This window comes from Helicoverpa armigera, chromosome 14, assembly GCF_030705265.1.
Source record: "Helicoverpa armigera isolate CAAS_96S chromosome 14, ASM3070526v1, whole genome shotgun sequence".
In the NCBI taxonomy this organism is placed as follows: domain Eukaryota; kingdom Metazoa; phylum Arthropoda; class Insecta; order Lepidoptera; family Noctuidae; genus Helicoverpa; species Helicoverpa armigera.
The window spans coordinates 8,778,592-8,796,396 of NC_087133.1; the positions used below are offsets into that span (position 1 = coordinate 8,778,592).

Sequence of the window (17,805 nt, forward strand, 5' to 3'; positions counted from 1 at the left end):
TGTTGCCGATCACAAGGCTAACAACTTGTTAGCTGTCACATTTATTTCCAAATGTTACATTGCTTGCTAGGTAGTTATAGCTATGAAGTTTTCTAATATGTGTTCAACATATTACATGGTCTACAAAAGTACCTCTAAATATATCATAGTAATTTCTGTCATAAATGTGCAGTCTAAATACCTACATATTTGAAGAAGTTTTAGGTTAACATCTTCACGTTACAAAGATATAAAAGTAACTTACTACTTAATCTACAAATATTATGCAATACTTGAAAAAAATTTCAGTTACCAAATTAACTTAATCCACATTAACATCAACGTCAACTCATCGACTTCCTACTTAGAACTTTCGTCTTTCGCAAAGGTACCTACAGCACAGATCCGTTTCCTGGGATATCCCTTATGCGCACGAGTCTCCCCACCTCACTTGCAGCCATAGTTAAGTGGTTACATATTTAAACAAGTTCCATTTACACGCGGTCGTTGGCCAGAATTTTCCGTTATTAAAAATTATTCGAATTCAAATTTTGTTCTCGAATCGTGATCGTTGGCAATTGTTTTGTGTGTATCGCTGCGTTTGCGCAGACGAAATGAGATTTGGTAGTGTTGTGCCCCAATTAGTTTGTCCAAATGTCGCACCTTGAAGTTTCAGTGATTTGTGAATGAGGTAAGTTTTGCTCTTCTGTTAAGAAAGGAGGGTGCATTTGAATTGACAAATAATTAAGTAAATACCACGTAAAGCTTACGTATCTACGTAGGAAAAGAACGATACTAGTTCTTATCTAATGTATCAAGTGAATTGAATGCTGAAGTTTATTAACTTGCAATAGCAATAAATATTTAAGCAATGACTTTATTTACATGTTCAATTCGATTAAGTATCGATGCATATCATGCCAATAAGTAGAAAATACTTAATAACAATAATTTAGAATAAAACTTCAGGTTAAAGAAACATATAAATGTGTAAAGCAAACAATTTCACGTCACTATTACTTTGTTAATCAGTAAACAGAATTTCAGCAAAGGCTTGTCAGTGTATCCCAGGTTAATTATTAACTATAAACTTGGAAGAGCCATTACAGTTTCATAATAAGTTCCGGGAAATAAGCTCTTAGGTACTTATACGATTATATAGTGTCACGACAAGAATAACTTTCCACTATCCAAAAGCATCTATATGGGACAGGCAATAAGTTAGGTATAATTACTACGATCTTTATACTTTGAAAATTAGTGCATATAAATGTGTACCCAATTTCATGAACTATTTACTATTTAATCTATCCAAAAAAATATTGGATTAACCCATTCAACGATAAAAATGAACAAAAACGCATATTATTTTTTAATAATTCAAAGTATTATATTTTACAATTACAGTAGAATTTAGTCCATAAACTCAAAAGTTCTTAAACATCTGATGATCCTAATAAATAACAAATCTTATCAATATCTCCGACTACACCAACAGCCATCTTTGTCCATCATTATTAAAAATATTCAACTTTTTTCAGATACTTAAAATGGCCGGCAAGATCACCGCTGCTTTCATCGTTTTCGTCACCATTGCATTCCTCGCCAACTTCGGTCATGTCGCCTGCAACCCTGCTATCGGTAAATAAAACAATATGCATATGACATTATTCTACAGATTACACTAGATATTACTAGATCCAAGAAGATAGGCCCAAACTTGTAGTTGATTAAACTTTAGATATTGTCTTACCTACGATTACCTACCAATTACCATAAGTAAAATTAAAAATAATTGTGTGACTGTGTTTACCAAAGGTCCTGGGTTGTTTACACCACAAAAAGGCAACAGAAATAATCGTAAACCAGAACTACATACAAAACAATTGACAAGTAACCCTTTTATGTTCGAGAAAACGTCAATCTTCCCACTTTGTTTCGTCTAGCATATTATTTTATATTTTCCTCATATGTACTTTGTATGCGGAGTATATTATCGCCATTCTAAATACGGTACTCGTAACATTTCGCAAGACTCGCATTTTTGACTCGCGAAAATGTTCGCACGTGTCTTTTTGTGCTAACCCAAGTAAATAGATTTTCTTATTTTTCTATTTCGTGGTTGTTTTTTGGACAGTTTAACTTGGCGGTTTACATTCTGGCCTTTTGTGTTTTCAGTTGAAAAATCTTTATCTTCTCAATTTGTTTTGGTCAAAACATGCAGCTTAATCAAACAATGCAACATACTAAGTTTGCACAAATCAACAAAAGCAGTTCTAAAAAAAAATGAAAAAAACTTTACTTCAGTACAAAAAACGCACAAAGCAGCACATAAAATAAAGCTCTATTTCGCCGTACTGTTGGTCGACGTCAATATCAATATTGCAGTGACAATCGGTATAATAAACTTGGATATTCTCCATAGCCTCTTTTTCTAATAGTTTCTTAAAGTTCCTGCTTTTTCCATTACGCACCTGTCATTATCAGAATATTGGTCCTATACAAAAAAATACGTAGAAAGAATTTAGTTTCAGCGTCAGTCAACACTCATGAGTTTGACATTCGTTCCATTGACCTGAAAAGTCTTTAGAACCCAGTTTTCTCAAGGGAGATGTCCAAGAAAATCTAATATTTGGCTTCCAATCGTTAGTTGGAAAATTATTTCATTTGCACAGTTGATTAACTTTCTCTCTCTGTTTTTTTTTTTATGAAAAAGGGTGTGTGAACAAGTAAATACTTAGAAGGGTTGTTTGTACAAAATCTTCGTTTTTCAAGAGGGCATTCTGGCTGTATAGACACCACGTATCTTTTTAAATGTCTGTATCTCGTCACACGTGCTAAACTTTAAATTCATAAGGACAAAGTGGACTATAAAGACCAAACGTGACTATCAAACAGTATGTTTAAACAATGTCTTTGTGTTGGCATCTTAATTGAATCTAAGATAACGTTCTAGAATTTAAACTGAGTCTAGTAAAATTAACTAAATATGATAGTGACTCCACAAATAAGACCAGCTCACGTGTCTGTTATTGTCTTATCCATATTATTATTTCGGCTTAAAGCGCGGTTACTACAGGAGACGTTAGAAAAAAATATAAACAAAACAAAATTAAATTATAATTCCTCATTAGGTATGTCTGCTTTCAGCGGTTATCTCACCCATATAAGCGTATGTGAACATTTTATTCTCTGAAATTATTCTTGTAAGTACGTAAAACAACATCTCATTCCTACACTTTAGTTCGTGCCTAGTTTCTTTGCTTAGCAAAAAATCTAAGCTTTCCAAGAAAACCTAACCTTATCCCCCAAAAACGAGGTCTCTAGCCATTCCACCATCTAGTTTATATTCTCATCTCAACACGAGAGATGTCTGATGTATTCAGCGTCCGATCGCACAGACAATGACCCCAATCCGCCATTTGGACACCTCACTTTCGCCGAAGTTACGCAATTTCACCTTAGCCGCTTACACTTGACCCCGTAACGACTGTGCATTTGGACCGTGGTCCGTGTTATATGGACATTATTCTGTTAGAGTCAGGTGTTCGGAAAATTGCGACAGTCACTTGTCACGTGAGCGAAGTTTAGCACTCTTATCAGTTTGTGGTTAAGCTACCGATTTTTGAATATCGTTAAGTAAAAGCTTAGAAGGATTCAAATACTGAAAATCTTTTGAAAACGGTGCTGAATGAAAATTATGGTGACGTAAGAGCAGCAACTCAATTGTCAGAGGATGTGAATGGTTTTTAAATTTAATGAAATGCTTTACTGAATACATTTAAATATTATACACACACACACATTAACCTAGTCCAAGAACTTAGTAAGCTCAACTCTTCTAAGTACCAAATTAAGAATGGCACACATAACCCAATTACATTCTAGAGACACATTCAATTCAAACGTTACAGAAAAGTTTATATCGTTCCGCGGGGACACTTCACCGTTTCATTTCCTCGCATCTGCAGTCGAGTACTTAGTAAGTTTAAATGCGTTAAGCACCTCCCAAGTTGCAAGTCAACATTAATATCTTAATACGTAGAACAAGGGGCTTGTATTTTAAGACCCCACATTGTAGACTAAACTGTCAGCAACAAAATACTTAAATTTTCTAATTAAATAAAATAATTTAAAGAATTACAGTTAAAATCTTTATTTTCTATATTAATTTACTATCTTCTGACAGCGGTTTCATCCGCGTCCTGTGGGAATTTCTCCTCCACGACCCTCCACTGATAAAAAATGCCTATAGCCTTCATCGATATCTAACACTGAAATCTTTTTTCAAATCGGACCAGAGGTCCTGATATAAGCGCGTTCAAGCAAACAAAATATTCAGTACCTAGTAAGTACAGATTTTGTCTGAAAAAATAATTAAAACGATACAATCTGTCCAATTACACAGACTAAACAGTAGGGTTGCTACGTAATTAAGTACTATACTTCCGAAGTGTTGTTAACTACAAACGCTAACAATCACGATACATCATAATCACTCATACGAGATAGTAAGCCGGAGCTGCACTGTCACATTATACGTGATGAATTTAATCCCAAGGTAATATGGTAATAGCAACGAGCTTTTTAGGACATTAATATGTCTTTCTGTATACATAGGTACCTACCGGATTGGGTAATCTCGGGGCCCAAAGGAAAAATAGATCGGGGCCCTTAACTTCTGATAAGTGGTATGGTAACTGATCACTGGACAGCAAAATAACGAAAATAATAAGTCTTTCAGTCAAAAAATAATTTTGTCATTCATTACTCTTCTAAACATAGGTATTTGTTCCATTTCGACTACTTCTGTGTCGTTAATATGTTTACCAAACTCCCCAATATTTTAGTTTACTTTAAAATAATGTTTACTTTAAATTATTTATGTGCCTTCAAATTAAAGTACTCCCCAAGTAATCTCCTAAATGAGCCCCTAAAACGAGGCAGTACCTAATGAGATATTTTTATATTTTTCTCCCTAGCAACTGGCTACGATCCCATGGAGGTTTGCATCGAGAACTGCGCACAATGCAAGAAAATGCTCGGCGCCTGGTTCGAAGGCCCCCTCTGCGCAGAATCCTGCATCACCTTCAAAGGAAAGCTGATCCCCGAGTGCGAAAACTTCGCGTCCATCTCGCCTTTCCTAAACAAACTTTAAGTTTTTAACGAACCTACAGATTTGAGCGGCGTTTTGTAGTGAAATGAGGTTAGAATTTTGTTGCCAGTGCAAAAAAATGATTTGGCTTCTGGTAGATTTTTCAGACGCAAATGGGTCTATAAAAAGTCTAGTCATTTAGTTCTATCTAGATATTGAGTTCTATGTTAAAACTACTTCTTAAAAAGGAGGAAGATTTTAGTTCAACTAATTTTATTTCATCGCCATTGTTCCCAGTTTGGAATTTCTAAATTACTTTTTTGAACAGTATTACATCATAAGCATCAAATCTCAAGTATGATTAATACCTCGGGTACATATTTCATTACGATTCGCGGCTCAGGAATCCATACATTTGAGATGTTTAACATTGCAACCGACGACATGCCAAAGCATTTGATACTCTATATGAATTAGCTTTAAGACGAATTTTGTTTGTAAGTTTTATACTCGTTTTATATACAGGGATTAATATAAGATTATAATTGAAAAATAAATGAATGATTTGAAAATTTATTTCTTTGTATTATTTACAAATTCACGTTCTTTACCAAATTGGTAAGTATACATACACATTTCTATTATAAAGTTTAGCATTTTGTTCAACTTAACTCAAAACAAACATTTTCGATCATAAGATAGAAGTTGTACTGCGAAAATATGCTATGTTTAATTAAGTCAAGATATACCAGCAAATAGTAACGTTAAATTCAACTACAGAACTTATTGCAGGCATCACTGATTTTATAACTATATAGCTCTTACATATTTATTATGTAAAGTAAATTGCATTCATATAATTTGTACACAATCTACTAAAAGAAATCTTAAAATTTTTAATTTTGTTTATTATTAATTTTGTTTCACAAACCAATAAAAATTTATTGTTAAGCCATCGTAATTCTTACTTGCTAGTAATTAGTATAAATCGTAATTTACTTATATTAGACACAACATTATTTTGTTCACATAGCTTATAATTTATATTAAAAAAATCATCTATATTTATAAAGACTATAGCTATATTGGCTTTGTATACGGAGCAACTTATATTTGTATATGAAGCAATTATCAACGTTTCGGAAGTAAAGTTGCTTTGAATGCGTCATCCCATTTGAAAATATGAAAAAAGGTAGTGTCCTAGGTTCTGTCTATTTTCATAGTTTCATCTAAAAACTAGTTTTTTTTAAACATCAAATTGGATTACGCATTAATAGTAACTTCCTATATAGGCCTCCTTCTTCATTCATTCAGAACCCAAAAAGTTTGATAGCTGGTTCAACTGAAGTTGCTTCGTGAACAAAGCGCCTTCAAATATAAACAATCTATACCATTTCTTACACAAAAGTAATCCATGATACACTTATTTAACACTGATGTATAAAAAATACAAAATAAAAAGCGCTGAATATCATTTTGGTTTTAAACAAACGTTTTCTCAGGTTTCATTTTAAACCTGGTATTTACCTCACGGGCAAAGCCAAAATGAAATATTCGTACTATTGTCGGAAGTTTGCTGGTTGTTCTGTACTCCATTAAAGTTATTATCTAAATCTAGTTGCAAAAAAATATTATTATAGATTAGTAGAAAGTTCATATAATCACAGTTGTCACGATCAGTAGTCGCTACTGCTCGCGTTGTAGAACGATGGTCAGTTGACTGGTACTTCTATAGGCTGGGATTCCTGTGGGATTTCTGTGGGTAGATGCGGCGTTTCTGTAGGTGCTGAAAAGATAAAAATATGTATAAGATACATCATCTGTAGTCATCACAGTCTCAGACCGTCAGTTGCAGAAAGATCCATTAAAATTAAAGCTTAATTTAATCTATTGCTAATAATTTTTATCTTCTTGATAAAGAAAGTGTCAGCAATAGATTTAAAGAAACTAACTATAATGGATCTCTCTGCAACTGACTGTTAGTCAGTCTGTAGTCTTTCATTGTACCTATTAAATAAAATCGGCCTACTTTTCCCCAATTGTGTTGGGGAAGTATCTAGTCAAACCCGATACCCCTTGATAAAACTGGATGTTAGACTCTGACTTTTGATACTACGGAATGACTGGCAAAGATGTTCGTATGACTGCCAGGACCAATTAAGGTGCCTTCCGAAAGATGAAGGAACTCTTCATGACAGACTGTCGCTTTATTAAGTATAAATTTATATAAAATCCAAATATTTACCTTCAGTGGGTAGAGTTGGTACCTCCGTTGATACATCCATTGGCTCAGATGGCGGCGGCGCTGGCGCCTCGGCTGGCAACTGTTGAAGAGAACAGAAATATATATCAGGGCAATCAAGAAAATGAAATGACAGAATGAGTATATTAAACTTTTACTGTCGAAAGATTGAACCGATAGTGGTGAAATAAGTGAGAAAGTAGGTGCATAAGTAGAGTAGTAGATTTCATAATAATTGAAAATAAGTTATTTATTGGTAGTTCATAAATTCATAATCCCCTAGAGAGTATTATTAGTTTATTTTTTGTTAAGACAACAGCACTTTAATAAGGCACAATAAGATATATTTTATCATACTATCTTTTACGCTCATCTAACGTAATCCAATCCTTAGGCAATCCCTAGGGTTAATAAAATGCAGAAAAGTTCTAAGCATAATAAATAAACTTACTTCTGGAGCAATCCTCATAATTTTTCCGATCTTATGTCTAACACTGAACGGGGCGCAGGACTCATAGTAATTGATGACAAAGTCAGGATATGCTTCACCTAAGTCATGACCAGGCACCACGTCGAAATCTGTACAACCATGCCTGTAAGAATAAAAGACAATTTTTGTATTTATATCTGTTCAATGATATAGGAATGTTGAAGGATTTTTTTTTATACCTAAGTCTATTAAGTAATGAAATACTGAATTTTATCAAGACATAATTACTAAATACAAAAATATTAATTTTATGGAGCGCCATTTTAGGTAAACTGCTTGTTTCCCGTAGTTTGAGATATGTCTCGAGAGAATGAATTCCCACAAAGGGGTAAGAAGTAGCTTGAACTACTCTTTTAGGCTAGGCGTCTTTTAGGCTTCAAAGTATCTGTGAAACCAATTTCATTTAAATCAACAGACAAAAAGACACAGTTACTTTTGCTTTTATAACATTAGCAAGGATTTTATAATCTATACTAATATTATAAAGAGGAAAACTTTGTTTGCTTGTTTGGTTGTAATGGATAAACTCAAAAACTACTGGACCGATTTTAAATATTCTTTCACCATTATTTATTTATTTATTTATTTATTTAAGCTTTATTTGTCTTCATAACAGTACATTTGTTATAGAATTTCACATTTTTAATTGTTTATTTGTTGCTGTTATGTAGTCCCTCTAGGGTAAAAGCCTCCTCCAGCTTAAGCCGCTTGTCCCGGTCTTTGGCAGTTAGCATCCATTCATCTCCTGCTATACTCTTGATGTCATCTACCCATCGCTTTCTTGGTCGACCTTTGCTCCTCTTTCCTATAGGGCCTTTCCACTTTGTAGTAGTATAGGTCCATCTTCTGTCCTGGTATCTAGCTATGTGTCCTGCCCATTTCCATTTTTGTCTAAGACTGTGCTGTAGTGCGTCTGTTATTTTTGTTCTATCTCGGATGTCTGTGTTCCGTGTTTTCTGGATTTTCCTTAATTTTAAGATGCTTCTTTCCATGGCATGTTGGCAGGACTGAATTTTGTTTTTCACCTTTTCTGTGTAGACCCAGGTTTGGCTTGCATAAGTTAGGCTTGGGAGAATGCATGAATCCATTATTATTTTTTTCATCTGTAGACTGCATTTCCCCTTAAGGATTTCCTTTTGTGACCAGTATTTCCTCCATGCGATATTTATTCTTCTATCTATTTCATTTTCATTACAGTTTGATTCGAAAGAAATCTGTTTTCCTAAGTATACATAGTCTTTTACATATTCTATGGGTTTGCCTTCTATTTCTATTTCTTTCATGGAGCTGTTAGTCATAATTTTGGTTTTCTGTGCATTCATTTCAAGTCCCACTTTCTTACTTTCGATGTTCAGGCTATGTAGCAGGTTCTTTAGTTCTGTTGCAGATTCGCTGAAAAGGACTATGTCATCCGCAAATCGCAGGTGTGTTAGTCTTGTGTTTAGTATCCATATGCCTTTGTTTTTCCACTCTAGGTTCTGGAATATGTTTTCGAGGACAGCTATAAATAGTTTGGGTGAGAGAGGATCCCCTTGTCTCACTCCTCTACCAATTTTGAACTCCTCTCCTTGCCTGTCTAGTTTTATTTGGCTTGTACCCTTTTCATAGATATTTTTCAGCACATTAATATATTTTTCGTTGATGTTGTTCTTGCGCAAGGTCTTCCATATGTACGAGTGCTGTAATAATAGACGTCAGTGCTTGACAACAACTGATTTATTCATATAAAAACTCATTACACAACAACTCCCCTTTTAAGAACATAACACACATACACTTCCCCCCTTAAAATAACATAAATCTTTAATAACATAAATCTTAAAATTCTCAGGGAACAAAAACCTAACACAATTAATTGAGAGAAAATTAAAATGAAACAAGATTCTAAAATAAAGATTCAATACTAGTAAATAGTTTAGCTTTTGCCCTAGTCAATGGACCAGGCGGGATTCCGCTCGAGGTTACTGAAGGACCTGCTGCATCTTTCTCATTAGGTTGAATACCTCTTTCCTGATCAGAGGAAGCAGGTGCCACATCGATTGCCACCGGGATTGGCTCACATTTTATCAAATGTCGTCGGTTGCGCCTTACTTTATTGCCACAGCTTGTCTCAACAAAATAAGAACGAGGAAATCCCGCTTGCCCTATAACTTTACATCTTGTTCTTTCATTTTTCCCATTTAAACAAATAGCTTCGTCTCCACATTTTAGTTCCGGAAGAACTTTAGTGTTTCTATCGAACCACCTTTTAGAAATAATTTGCTTCTGCAACATTGTTTCATGTTCCTCAACTACTTTTGGTTTTAACATATTAACACTAACTGGTAACTTACATCTTAACTGACGGCTCATTAGTAACTGTGATGGGGAACTAAGACCATCTCTTGGAGTATTCCTATAATTAAGTAAGGCCAGCTGAAAGTCACTGTTATCTCTTAAACATTTAATCAGCATTGACTTGACAGTCTGAACTGCGCGCTCACTTTTCCCATTTGATTGGGGATAGTTAGGAGATGATGTTATGTGAGTAAACCCCCACTCCCGTGCAAATCGTCTAAACTCGCGACTGCAGTACTGTGTGCCATTATCTGTGACAAGTAGTTCAGGAATGCCATGCCTCGCAAATATTTGCTTAATTTCTTTTATAATGCTTGCCGACGTTATATTCGGTAACTCACAAACTTCCACATAGCTAGAATAATAATCCACAATCAAAAGAAAATACTTTCTCTTCCATTCAAAATATCAGATGCAACTTTATTCCACGGAATCGATGGAATCTCCACAGGTAATAATGGTTCCTTGGCAGGCGAATTTAAACATTCCTGGCATATAGAACAACGTTTAACAAATAACTCAATGTCACGAGAAATGTTTGGCCAAAATATTGCTTGCGCGCTCGGCGCTTACAGCGGTCTATACCCTGGTGGCCCTCATGAACGACCCGTAACATTTCACCCCGTAAAGAAGAAGGTATTAAAATTATATCGTTTTAAACACCACACCATCAACTTCATACAATTCCTCTTTCATCGACCAAAGGGCTTAATAATATCCTCTACTTTACATTTGTGCTCCGGCCAACCCGAGTTAATGCACTTGATAAGCTCGCTTATTTCTCTATCATCGCGAGATGCCTTTTTTATTTCACATAGTTTATTGCATGAAATAGGAATGTTATTAACAATCATCGCTACCTGATACATTATATTTTTACTCATTATATTATCCTCATATAAATCAGGCAACGGTGCACGCGACAGTGTATCGGGAATAAACATGTACTTTCCCGGTTTATAGCTCACAATTAAATCATACCCTTGTATTCTTAACATCATTCTTTGTAAGCGTGCTGGAACGGACATCAACGGCTTTTTAAAAATACTCTCCAATGGCTTATGATCGGATTCAACAACAACACGTTTCTTCCCAAAATATATTGATGGAACCTCTCACATGCACAATGGCAATGGAGCTCCTTCTCAACCTGCGCGTACCGGCGCTGCGTGTCGGTGAGCGTGCGTGACGCGAACTCGACGGGGCGGCCCGCCTGCATGAGCACTGCGCCCAGCGCGTGCGCGCTCGCGTCCACCGACACCAGCACCGGCGCGCTCACGTCGTACAGCGCCAGCACCGGCGCGCTGCTCACCGCTCGACACAAACTCTGAAATGCACTGCGCTCAGCGCACTCCCACAACCACTCCGTGTCTTTACGAAGGAGGTTAGTTAGTGGTAATGCCAATTCAGAATATTTTGGTATAAACTTAGACAAGTAATTGACGGCACCCAAAAACCGTTCTAAACTTTTTCTGTCCGTAGGCTCTGGCATTTCCGTTATAGCCTTTACTTTATTGGAATCCGGCCTCATGCCGTTCCGATCAAATATATGCCCTAAATATGTTACCTCCTGAACTCCTATCTTACACTTAGCTTTATTAAATTTTAAATTTATCTCACGAGCCCTATTTAATAAAGCATCAAGTCTTCTGTCGTGCTCCTCTTTATCTTTTCCCCAGACTATAATATCATCAATAAAACTGTCAACGCCCTCCAAATCTTCTAGAAGCTGGCGTATCTTACCATGAAACACTTCCGAAGCGCAATTTATTCCGAATGGTAAGCGTAAGAACTGGTACCTCCCGAATGGGCTGATAAACGTGCATAAGTCAGCACTCTCCTGATCAAGCTGCACCGCCCAGAAACCGGAGTTAGCGTCCAGCACGGAGAAGTGCGTGGCGCCGTGCAGGCGTGCCGCCAGCTCGGTCACGGTGGGCAGCTGAGTGTGCGCGCCGAACTGCGCGATTCAGCTCCCGCGGGTCTAGACAAACACGAATGGTATTATTTTTCTTAGCGACTATGACCAAAGGATGCACCCAGTCAGTTGGATGTGTGACCTTTCTGATCACCCCATATCTTTCCATTCGCTTGAGCTCTTCCGCCAACTGGTCCCGTAAACTCAGTGGTATTTTCCTCGCTGCTGAGATGACAGGCCGTACTGACTTATCTATCACAATGTGATATTTACCAGGCAAACATCCTATACCATCGAACAAGTCATCATATTGAGACAAATTTAATGAATGAATCCGCTTAATCAAATTCAATTGTATGCACGATATCCGTCCCAACACACTCTGACATTTCATATCGGCTATAGCAAATTTCAGTTCATATTGTTTACCTTTATAAACACAAGCTATATAGCACGTTCCTTTACCGGTATTACATCGCCACTGTAAGATTGTAACTTTATAACTTTATTACATTTCAAAATGCTAACATCTAAACCTAATTCTAAAAATCTCTCAAATGACATAACATTTATGTCGGCACCAGTGTCAAGTTTGAACTTCTCGGTACCACTGCCACACGATAATATTTCAAACCACTCACCTAGTCGTTTGTTTCCCTCAATCATGGAAATAAAAAATGAATCACCATCATCCGACTCTGACTCACTTCGGTGTTTAATGTCGCATACGCGCGCTGTACCACCACCTTTATAAAACGCATTCGCTTTGCACACCTTCGCAAAGTGACCACGATTTCCACACACGAAACACGTGCATTGATTCGCTGGACAATTTCCAGCCTGACAGCGCGGTGACAGGCCCCCGCAGCGAGCACATAGATGCGGGCTGGGCGCTGCGCCCCTGCGCGCGCCTCGCCGGCCGCCACCGGCACTCCGCGACCTCGTCGCTGCGCGCCAACCACGTCCACCTGCGCCACTCCCGAACTCGTGCCAACAGCATCCATCTGCTGCTCGGATTCCTGGATATTTCCTCGGCTTGGCATAGTTTTACAGCTTTGTCGAGATTCAGATCCTCACATCTCAACAGCCGATCTCTCACCCTTAAACTTCGAATGCCACACACAATTCTATCTTTGATCAATTCGTCCTCAAGCTCTTTGAAGTTACAATTTTTCGAAAGGAGGCGTAACGCAGTAACATACTGTTGGATTGATTCGCCTTCCTCTTGGTTCCGAGTGAAAAATTTGTATCGAATTAGTGTAATATTTAATTTTGAAACAAAGAAACTATCGAACTTCTCAAGTAAAATTCTGATATCATCTCGATCCTCCTCCTTATCGAACGTAAATGTTTGGTATATGTCAAAACCTTCCGGACCAATTAAATTTACCAGTAGACTCGCCTGAACCCCAGCAGTCTCTGTATAGGCACCCGAAGCTTTCAGGAACAGCGTGAGTTGTTGTCGCCACCGTTTCCACGCCTCTGCGCGGCTTGCAGGACCGCCGTCCAAACTCAACTCGGATGGTGGGCGAGCGTGTTCCATTATTTTTGTCGATAAAATTGCACCAAAATACGTATTTTATAATAAATTTTGAAAAAATTTTCATCACCGCTGTCACCATGTAATAATAGACGTCAGTGCTTGACAACAACTGATTTATTCATATAAAAACTCATTACACAACAAGTGCGATATGCTGTCGAAGGCTTTGGAGTAGTCCACAAATGCTATGTACAATGGCATATTGTATTCCTTGTATTTTTCTATGATTTGTTCTGTAGCATGAATGTGGTCCATTGTAGAGTAGTGTGCACGAAAACCCGCCTGCTCCATTGGTTGATTTCTCTCTATGTCTGGGTTGATTCTACTTAGAATGATTGAGGAGAACAGTTTATAGATAGTAGATAGTAAACTTATGGGTCTGTAATTGTTAATGTCCATCGGGTTCCCTTTTTTATATAGCAATATTATGTCTGAGCAGCACCATTGTTTAGGTATTTGTTCCTGTTCTATAATTAGGTTAAAGAGCTTTGTCAGATAGGTTACCAGAGCAGGTGCTCCAAGTTTCAAGGCTTCGTTGGGGATACTATCTGGTCCTGGACTTTTTTCAACCTTTAATTTCTTTATATGTAAGTCTGTTTCCCTTTCGGTTATACTTTCCAAGGCAGGTTGAGATTCTGTTGTAGTATTAGTTTCTGTTTCCTCATTCTCATCTTCTTGGTCTCTTTCTGTGGCTGGGCTTCTATAGAGATCTGAGTAGAAAACAGTGGCTCGGTGGATTATATCTGCTCTGTCCTTTGTTTCGCCTTTTTCGTCTGTTAGGCCCTGTATCCAGTTTTTATGTGTTGTAAGTTCTTTAAAAGCTCTTTTTGAGCTTCTGAATGTAGTCATATTCCTTTCTATGACATTCCTTCTGTGGATTTCGTAGTCTTTCTTGATTGCTTTGTTAGTTTTTTTGTAGAGTTCCGTTAATTCGCGCCTCATTGCTTTAGATTTTCCTTTTGTGGATAGGAGTTCTGTGCGTCTAGCAATTAGTTTCAACGTTTGGTCACTTACAATTTTGGATTCTTTTTTCCTGGTTTCTTTTCCCATATTTAGACTATTTATGATTGTTTTCTCTAATTCGTTGCTCAGAACTTGTATATCTTCTATGTGTTTAGTGGTTTCATATAGTGTTTTTGCATTTTCTTTAAGGTTTCTCACATATGTTTCTTTTTCTTTAGTTGACTTAAGTATGTTGTTTGAGGATTTAAATGACTTTCTGTTAATTTTTGGCATCTGAATATTTATAGAGCACCTTACCATTCTATGGTCCGATGGGAAGCTTATTTTGTTGAGCACCTCTAAGTTTGTGACTATTTTAGGGTTTTTGCTTAGTATGAAGTCTATTTCATTTCTTGTTTTGTGATCGGGGGATATCCAGGTCCATTTTCGAGACTGTTTTTTCTTGAAGTATGTATTCATCACTGACAATTTGTTTTCATAGGCATATTGTATCAGTCGTTCGCCGCTTGCGTTTCTTTGCCCATAACCATGTTGTCCCATTATTAGATTTTCTTCAAGTTTAGGCTGGCCGATTTTTGCATTAAAGTCTCCTATTACTAATAGCATCTTATCTGCTTGTTCTTGTGCTTTTTGTATGTCCATGTAGAATTTCTCCCTATCCTCATCACTATAGCTCTCTGTAGGGGCATAAACTTGTATAATTGACATGGGCACATTATTAAATATCAGCTTTAACAAACCGACTCTTTCTGATACACCAATAAAACTTACGATATTTGCTTTCCATTTCTTATTTACTAAGAATCCTACGCCATGGAGTCCCGCTGTTTCACCTATGTAACAAAAAATGTACTTTTCATGTTCTTCTATATGGTATCCATTTCTTTTAACTTCAGCGAGTCCTATTATGTCCCAATTAATGTTCTCTATTGCGTTGTTTAATTCTAACATTCTTGTTTCTGATGATAATGATCTTATGTTATAGGTGCATATTTTTAAGTTATGTAGTTCATTATTTTCTTTTTTAGAGTTTCCATAATGCCTGTTGTGTTTTTGTTGTTCTCTTTCACCATTAGAAAGCTATATTATCTGCAAGTAACATAGGCTATATTTTATCCCGGTGCGGGAAGTAGCTCCCGCGGGACGCGGGTGAAACCACGGAAAAACGGCTAGTTTTAAGAAGACACCCTAATTTCATAGTATCATAAATTATCTGCAAGTGGATAAGTTAGTTACAAATGTGGTTTCTTACCATTTAACCAAGAAGAACAATGATCCATGAAACAGTTGTCCAGCTAGAATCTTCTCGGGAGCCAGGCCGCGGGCCAAACCTCGTGGCTTTTCTATCTCTTGTAAGGCCTAGATAAAAAAGACATTTTAGACATGAGTATATAACTCAAATGTATTAAAAGATACAATAAAGTTTTCTAAATTAACCAAAATAGTCTGTCTTGTTATCTTTTAATGTTGATTGATATATTTTTCTTCTTTAACGCTAAATCCTTCCCTTTTTGAGAGGAGGCCTGTGCCCAGCAGTAGGGTGATAAAAAGGGTACATAAAATCAGTTTACTAAATGAAAAACTTTGAAAATTATAGGCCTTAATCGTCGCTATACTATTACTTGTCATTACAGACATTAACAAAGAAAAAAACTGCTAATTTAACTCACTTCATTCTTCTTCTTCTTCTCCCGCCTACTCCTCTTACGACTAGCCAAGCTCTCTTCAATAGGATCTATTACTGTTGAAGCTGCAGCCGTTGCAGCAGCGGCGGCAGCAGCAGCAGCAGCAGCAGCAGCCGCAGCCGCAGCTTCCTTCTCCCTCTTCATGCGAGCTTCCTCGTAAGCGGAGATCAGTTCCGGACAGTCTAGATTGTCTTCAGGCTCCCATGTATTGTCATCGCTGGAGATTGGTGATTTTTTTATGAGTACATAATACATGCAGTGAAGTTAATTTCATCAATATCATCATAGCAGGCTATTGCCATCCACGGCTTAACATAGGCCTCCCCCAATTGACGCCAAACTGAGCTTATTTATTTATATTTACAATGTATAGATGCTATCTATATTTGGTAAAGTTTTGTGCAAATTATTATACAGCTTAACGCAATTATGACTCTGTTTAGACATTCAGATCTGCTTTAATATTACTTTTATTCTTGTACCAATCCTAAGACGACCCACTGACCAATGATTTACTTAATACTTTTAACAGTTTAGAAAAAATACTACTTACTGTGAATAACCTTTCCACTTCAACAAGAACTCGACTTTTCCGTTCTTAATCCTGCGATCTAGAACTTTCTCCACAGAGAATTCTTCATGTCTACCGCTCATAGGACCTGATGACGGCGCCATAGAAGACATAGTTGGAGCAGTTTCCATAGGCTGGCTCGGCGGGATTGATTGCGAAAATCCCAAATCGGGTTGTGCCAACGATTCCATAGATTCATCCATCGTGAATTCTAAAATTAAAATGTTTTCAAACAAAGAAAAGAGGTAGGTTTTACGTCTATTGTAAAATAAATAAGGTTTTAGTAATGAGAAGGAATTGTTTTGGTTATTTTTTTGCAATGTTTTGCTGAGCGTCGGCCGTGTTTGTTGTTGTTGTGAAACCGGCTTCTGTAGACGTTCTTGGATGAATCGTGTGGCAGGAAAAGCAGGATAATAGTCTTGTACTCACCTCAAACTATTCAGAACTTCAAGATTTCTCCCAAATTCACTAATCCGAAGTATTTTTTTTGCAGGAATTTACACAAGTTTGTTGTGTTGACTGACAGACAATGACGGATCACGGATAATGGCCGACCAGAGAAAAAAAATGACCAAAAATCCAAAATTCCTCTTAACGAACTGGAACGCTACTCAATGTTGTTAGAGCTCAAAATTAGACTACCCATCTTTTTAACCGACATCCCAGAAACTAACAAGGAGGACAACTAACATCGATTTGGATTTTTGTATCCAAGTGAACAATACGATCTTTATGTAATATACCTATGTTTTAAAAATAAATAATCTTATTCTGAGAACTTTTGTTTAAAAGAGTGAACTTCTCGCATGCTCCAGTTGTCACTGATGATGGAAATCGTGAAAAATCGAACACTTCTCTGGAAAATTGCTAAATTCTTATTTTATTTCTATTCTAATATATAAAAAATACAATAATAATTCTATTCTTAATCCATTTTTTTTGTTTTATTAACTGTAATTGGCTATATCCTACTTATAATAATTAC

General features: G+C 36.7%; 2 protein-coding genes across 2 annotated transcripts; one reads left to right on the forward strand and one right to left on the reverse strand.

Moving 5' to 3' along the window:
• Nucleotides 1-499: 499 nt before the first annotated feature.
• LOC110373310 (eclosion hormone) lies at nucleotides 500-5,650 on the forward strand. The gene is made up of 3 exons (XM_021330546.3): nucleotides 500-670; nucleotides 1,521-1,620; nucleotides 4,962-5,650. The coding sequence occupies exons 2-3, from the start codon at nucleotides 1,530-1,532 to the stop codon at nucleotides 5,135-5,137; spliced, it is 267 nt and encodes an 88-aa protein (XP_021186221.1). The 5' UTR covers nucleotides 500-670; nucleotides 1,521-1,529; the 3' UTR covers nucleotides 5,138-5,650.
• LOC110373309 (chromobox protein homolog 1) lies at nucleotides 5,634-17,406 on the reverse strand. The gene is made up of 7 exons (XM_021330545.3): nucleotides 17,250-17,406; nucleotides 16,803-17,031; nucleotides 16,235-16,466; nucleotides 15,817-15,923; nucleotides 7,768-7,909; nucleotides 7,320-7,398; nucleotides 5,634-6,860 (listed from the first exon to the last, which is right to left on the reverse strand). The coding sequence occupies exons 2-7, from the start codon at nucleotides 17,021-17,023 to the stop codon at nucleotides 6,787-6,789; spliced, it is 855 nt and encodes a 284-aa protein (XP_021186220.3). The 5' UTR covers nucleotides 17,024-17,031; nucleotides 17,250-17,406; the 3' UTR covers nucleotides 5,634-6,786.
• Between the last annotated feature and the right edge of the window lie 399 nt (nucleotides 17,407-17,805).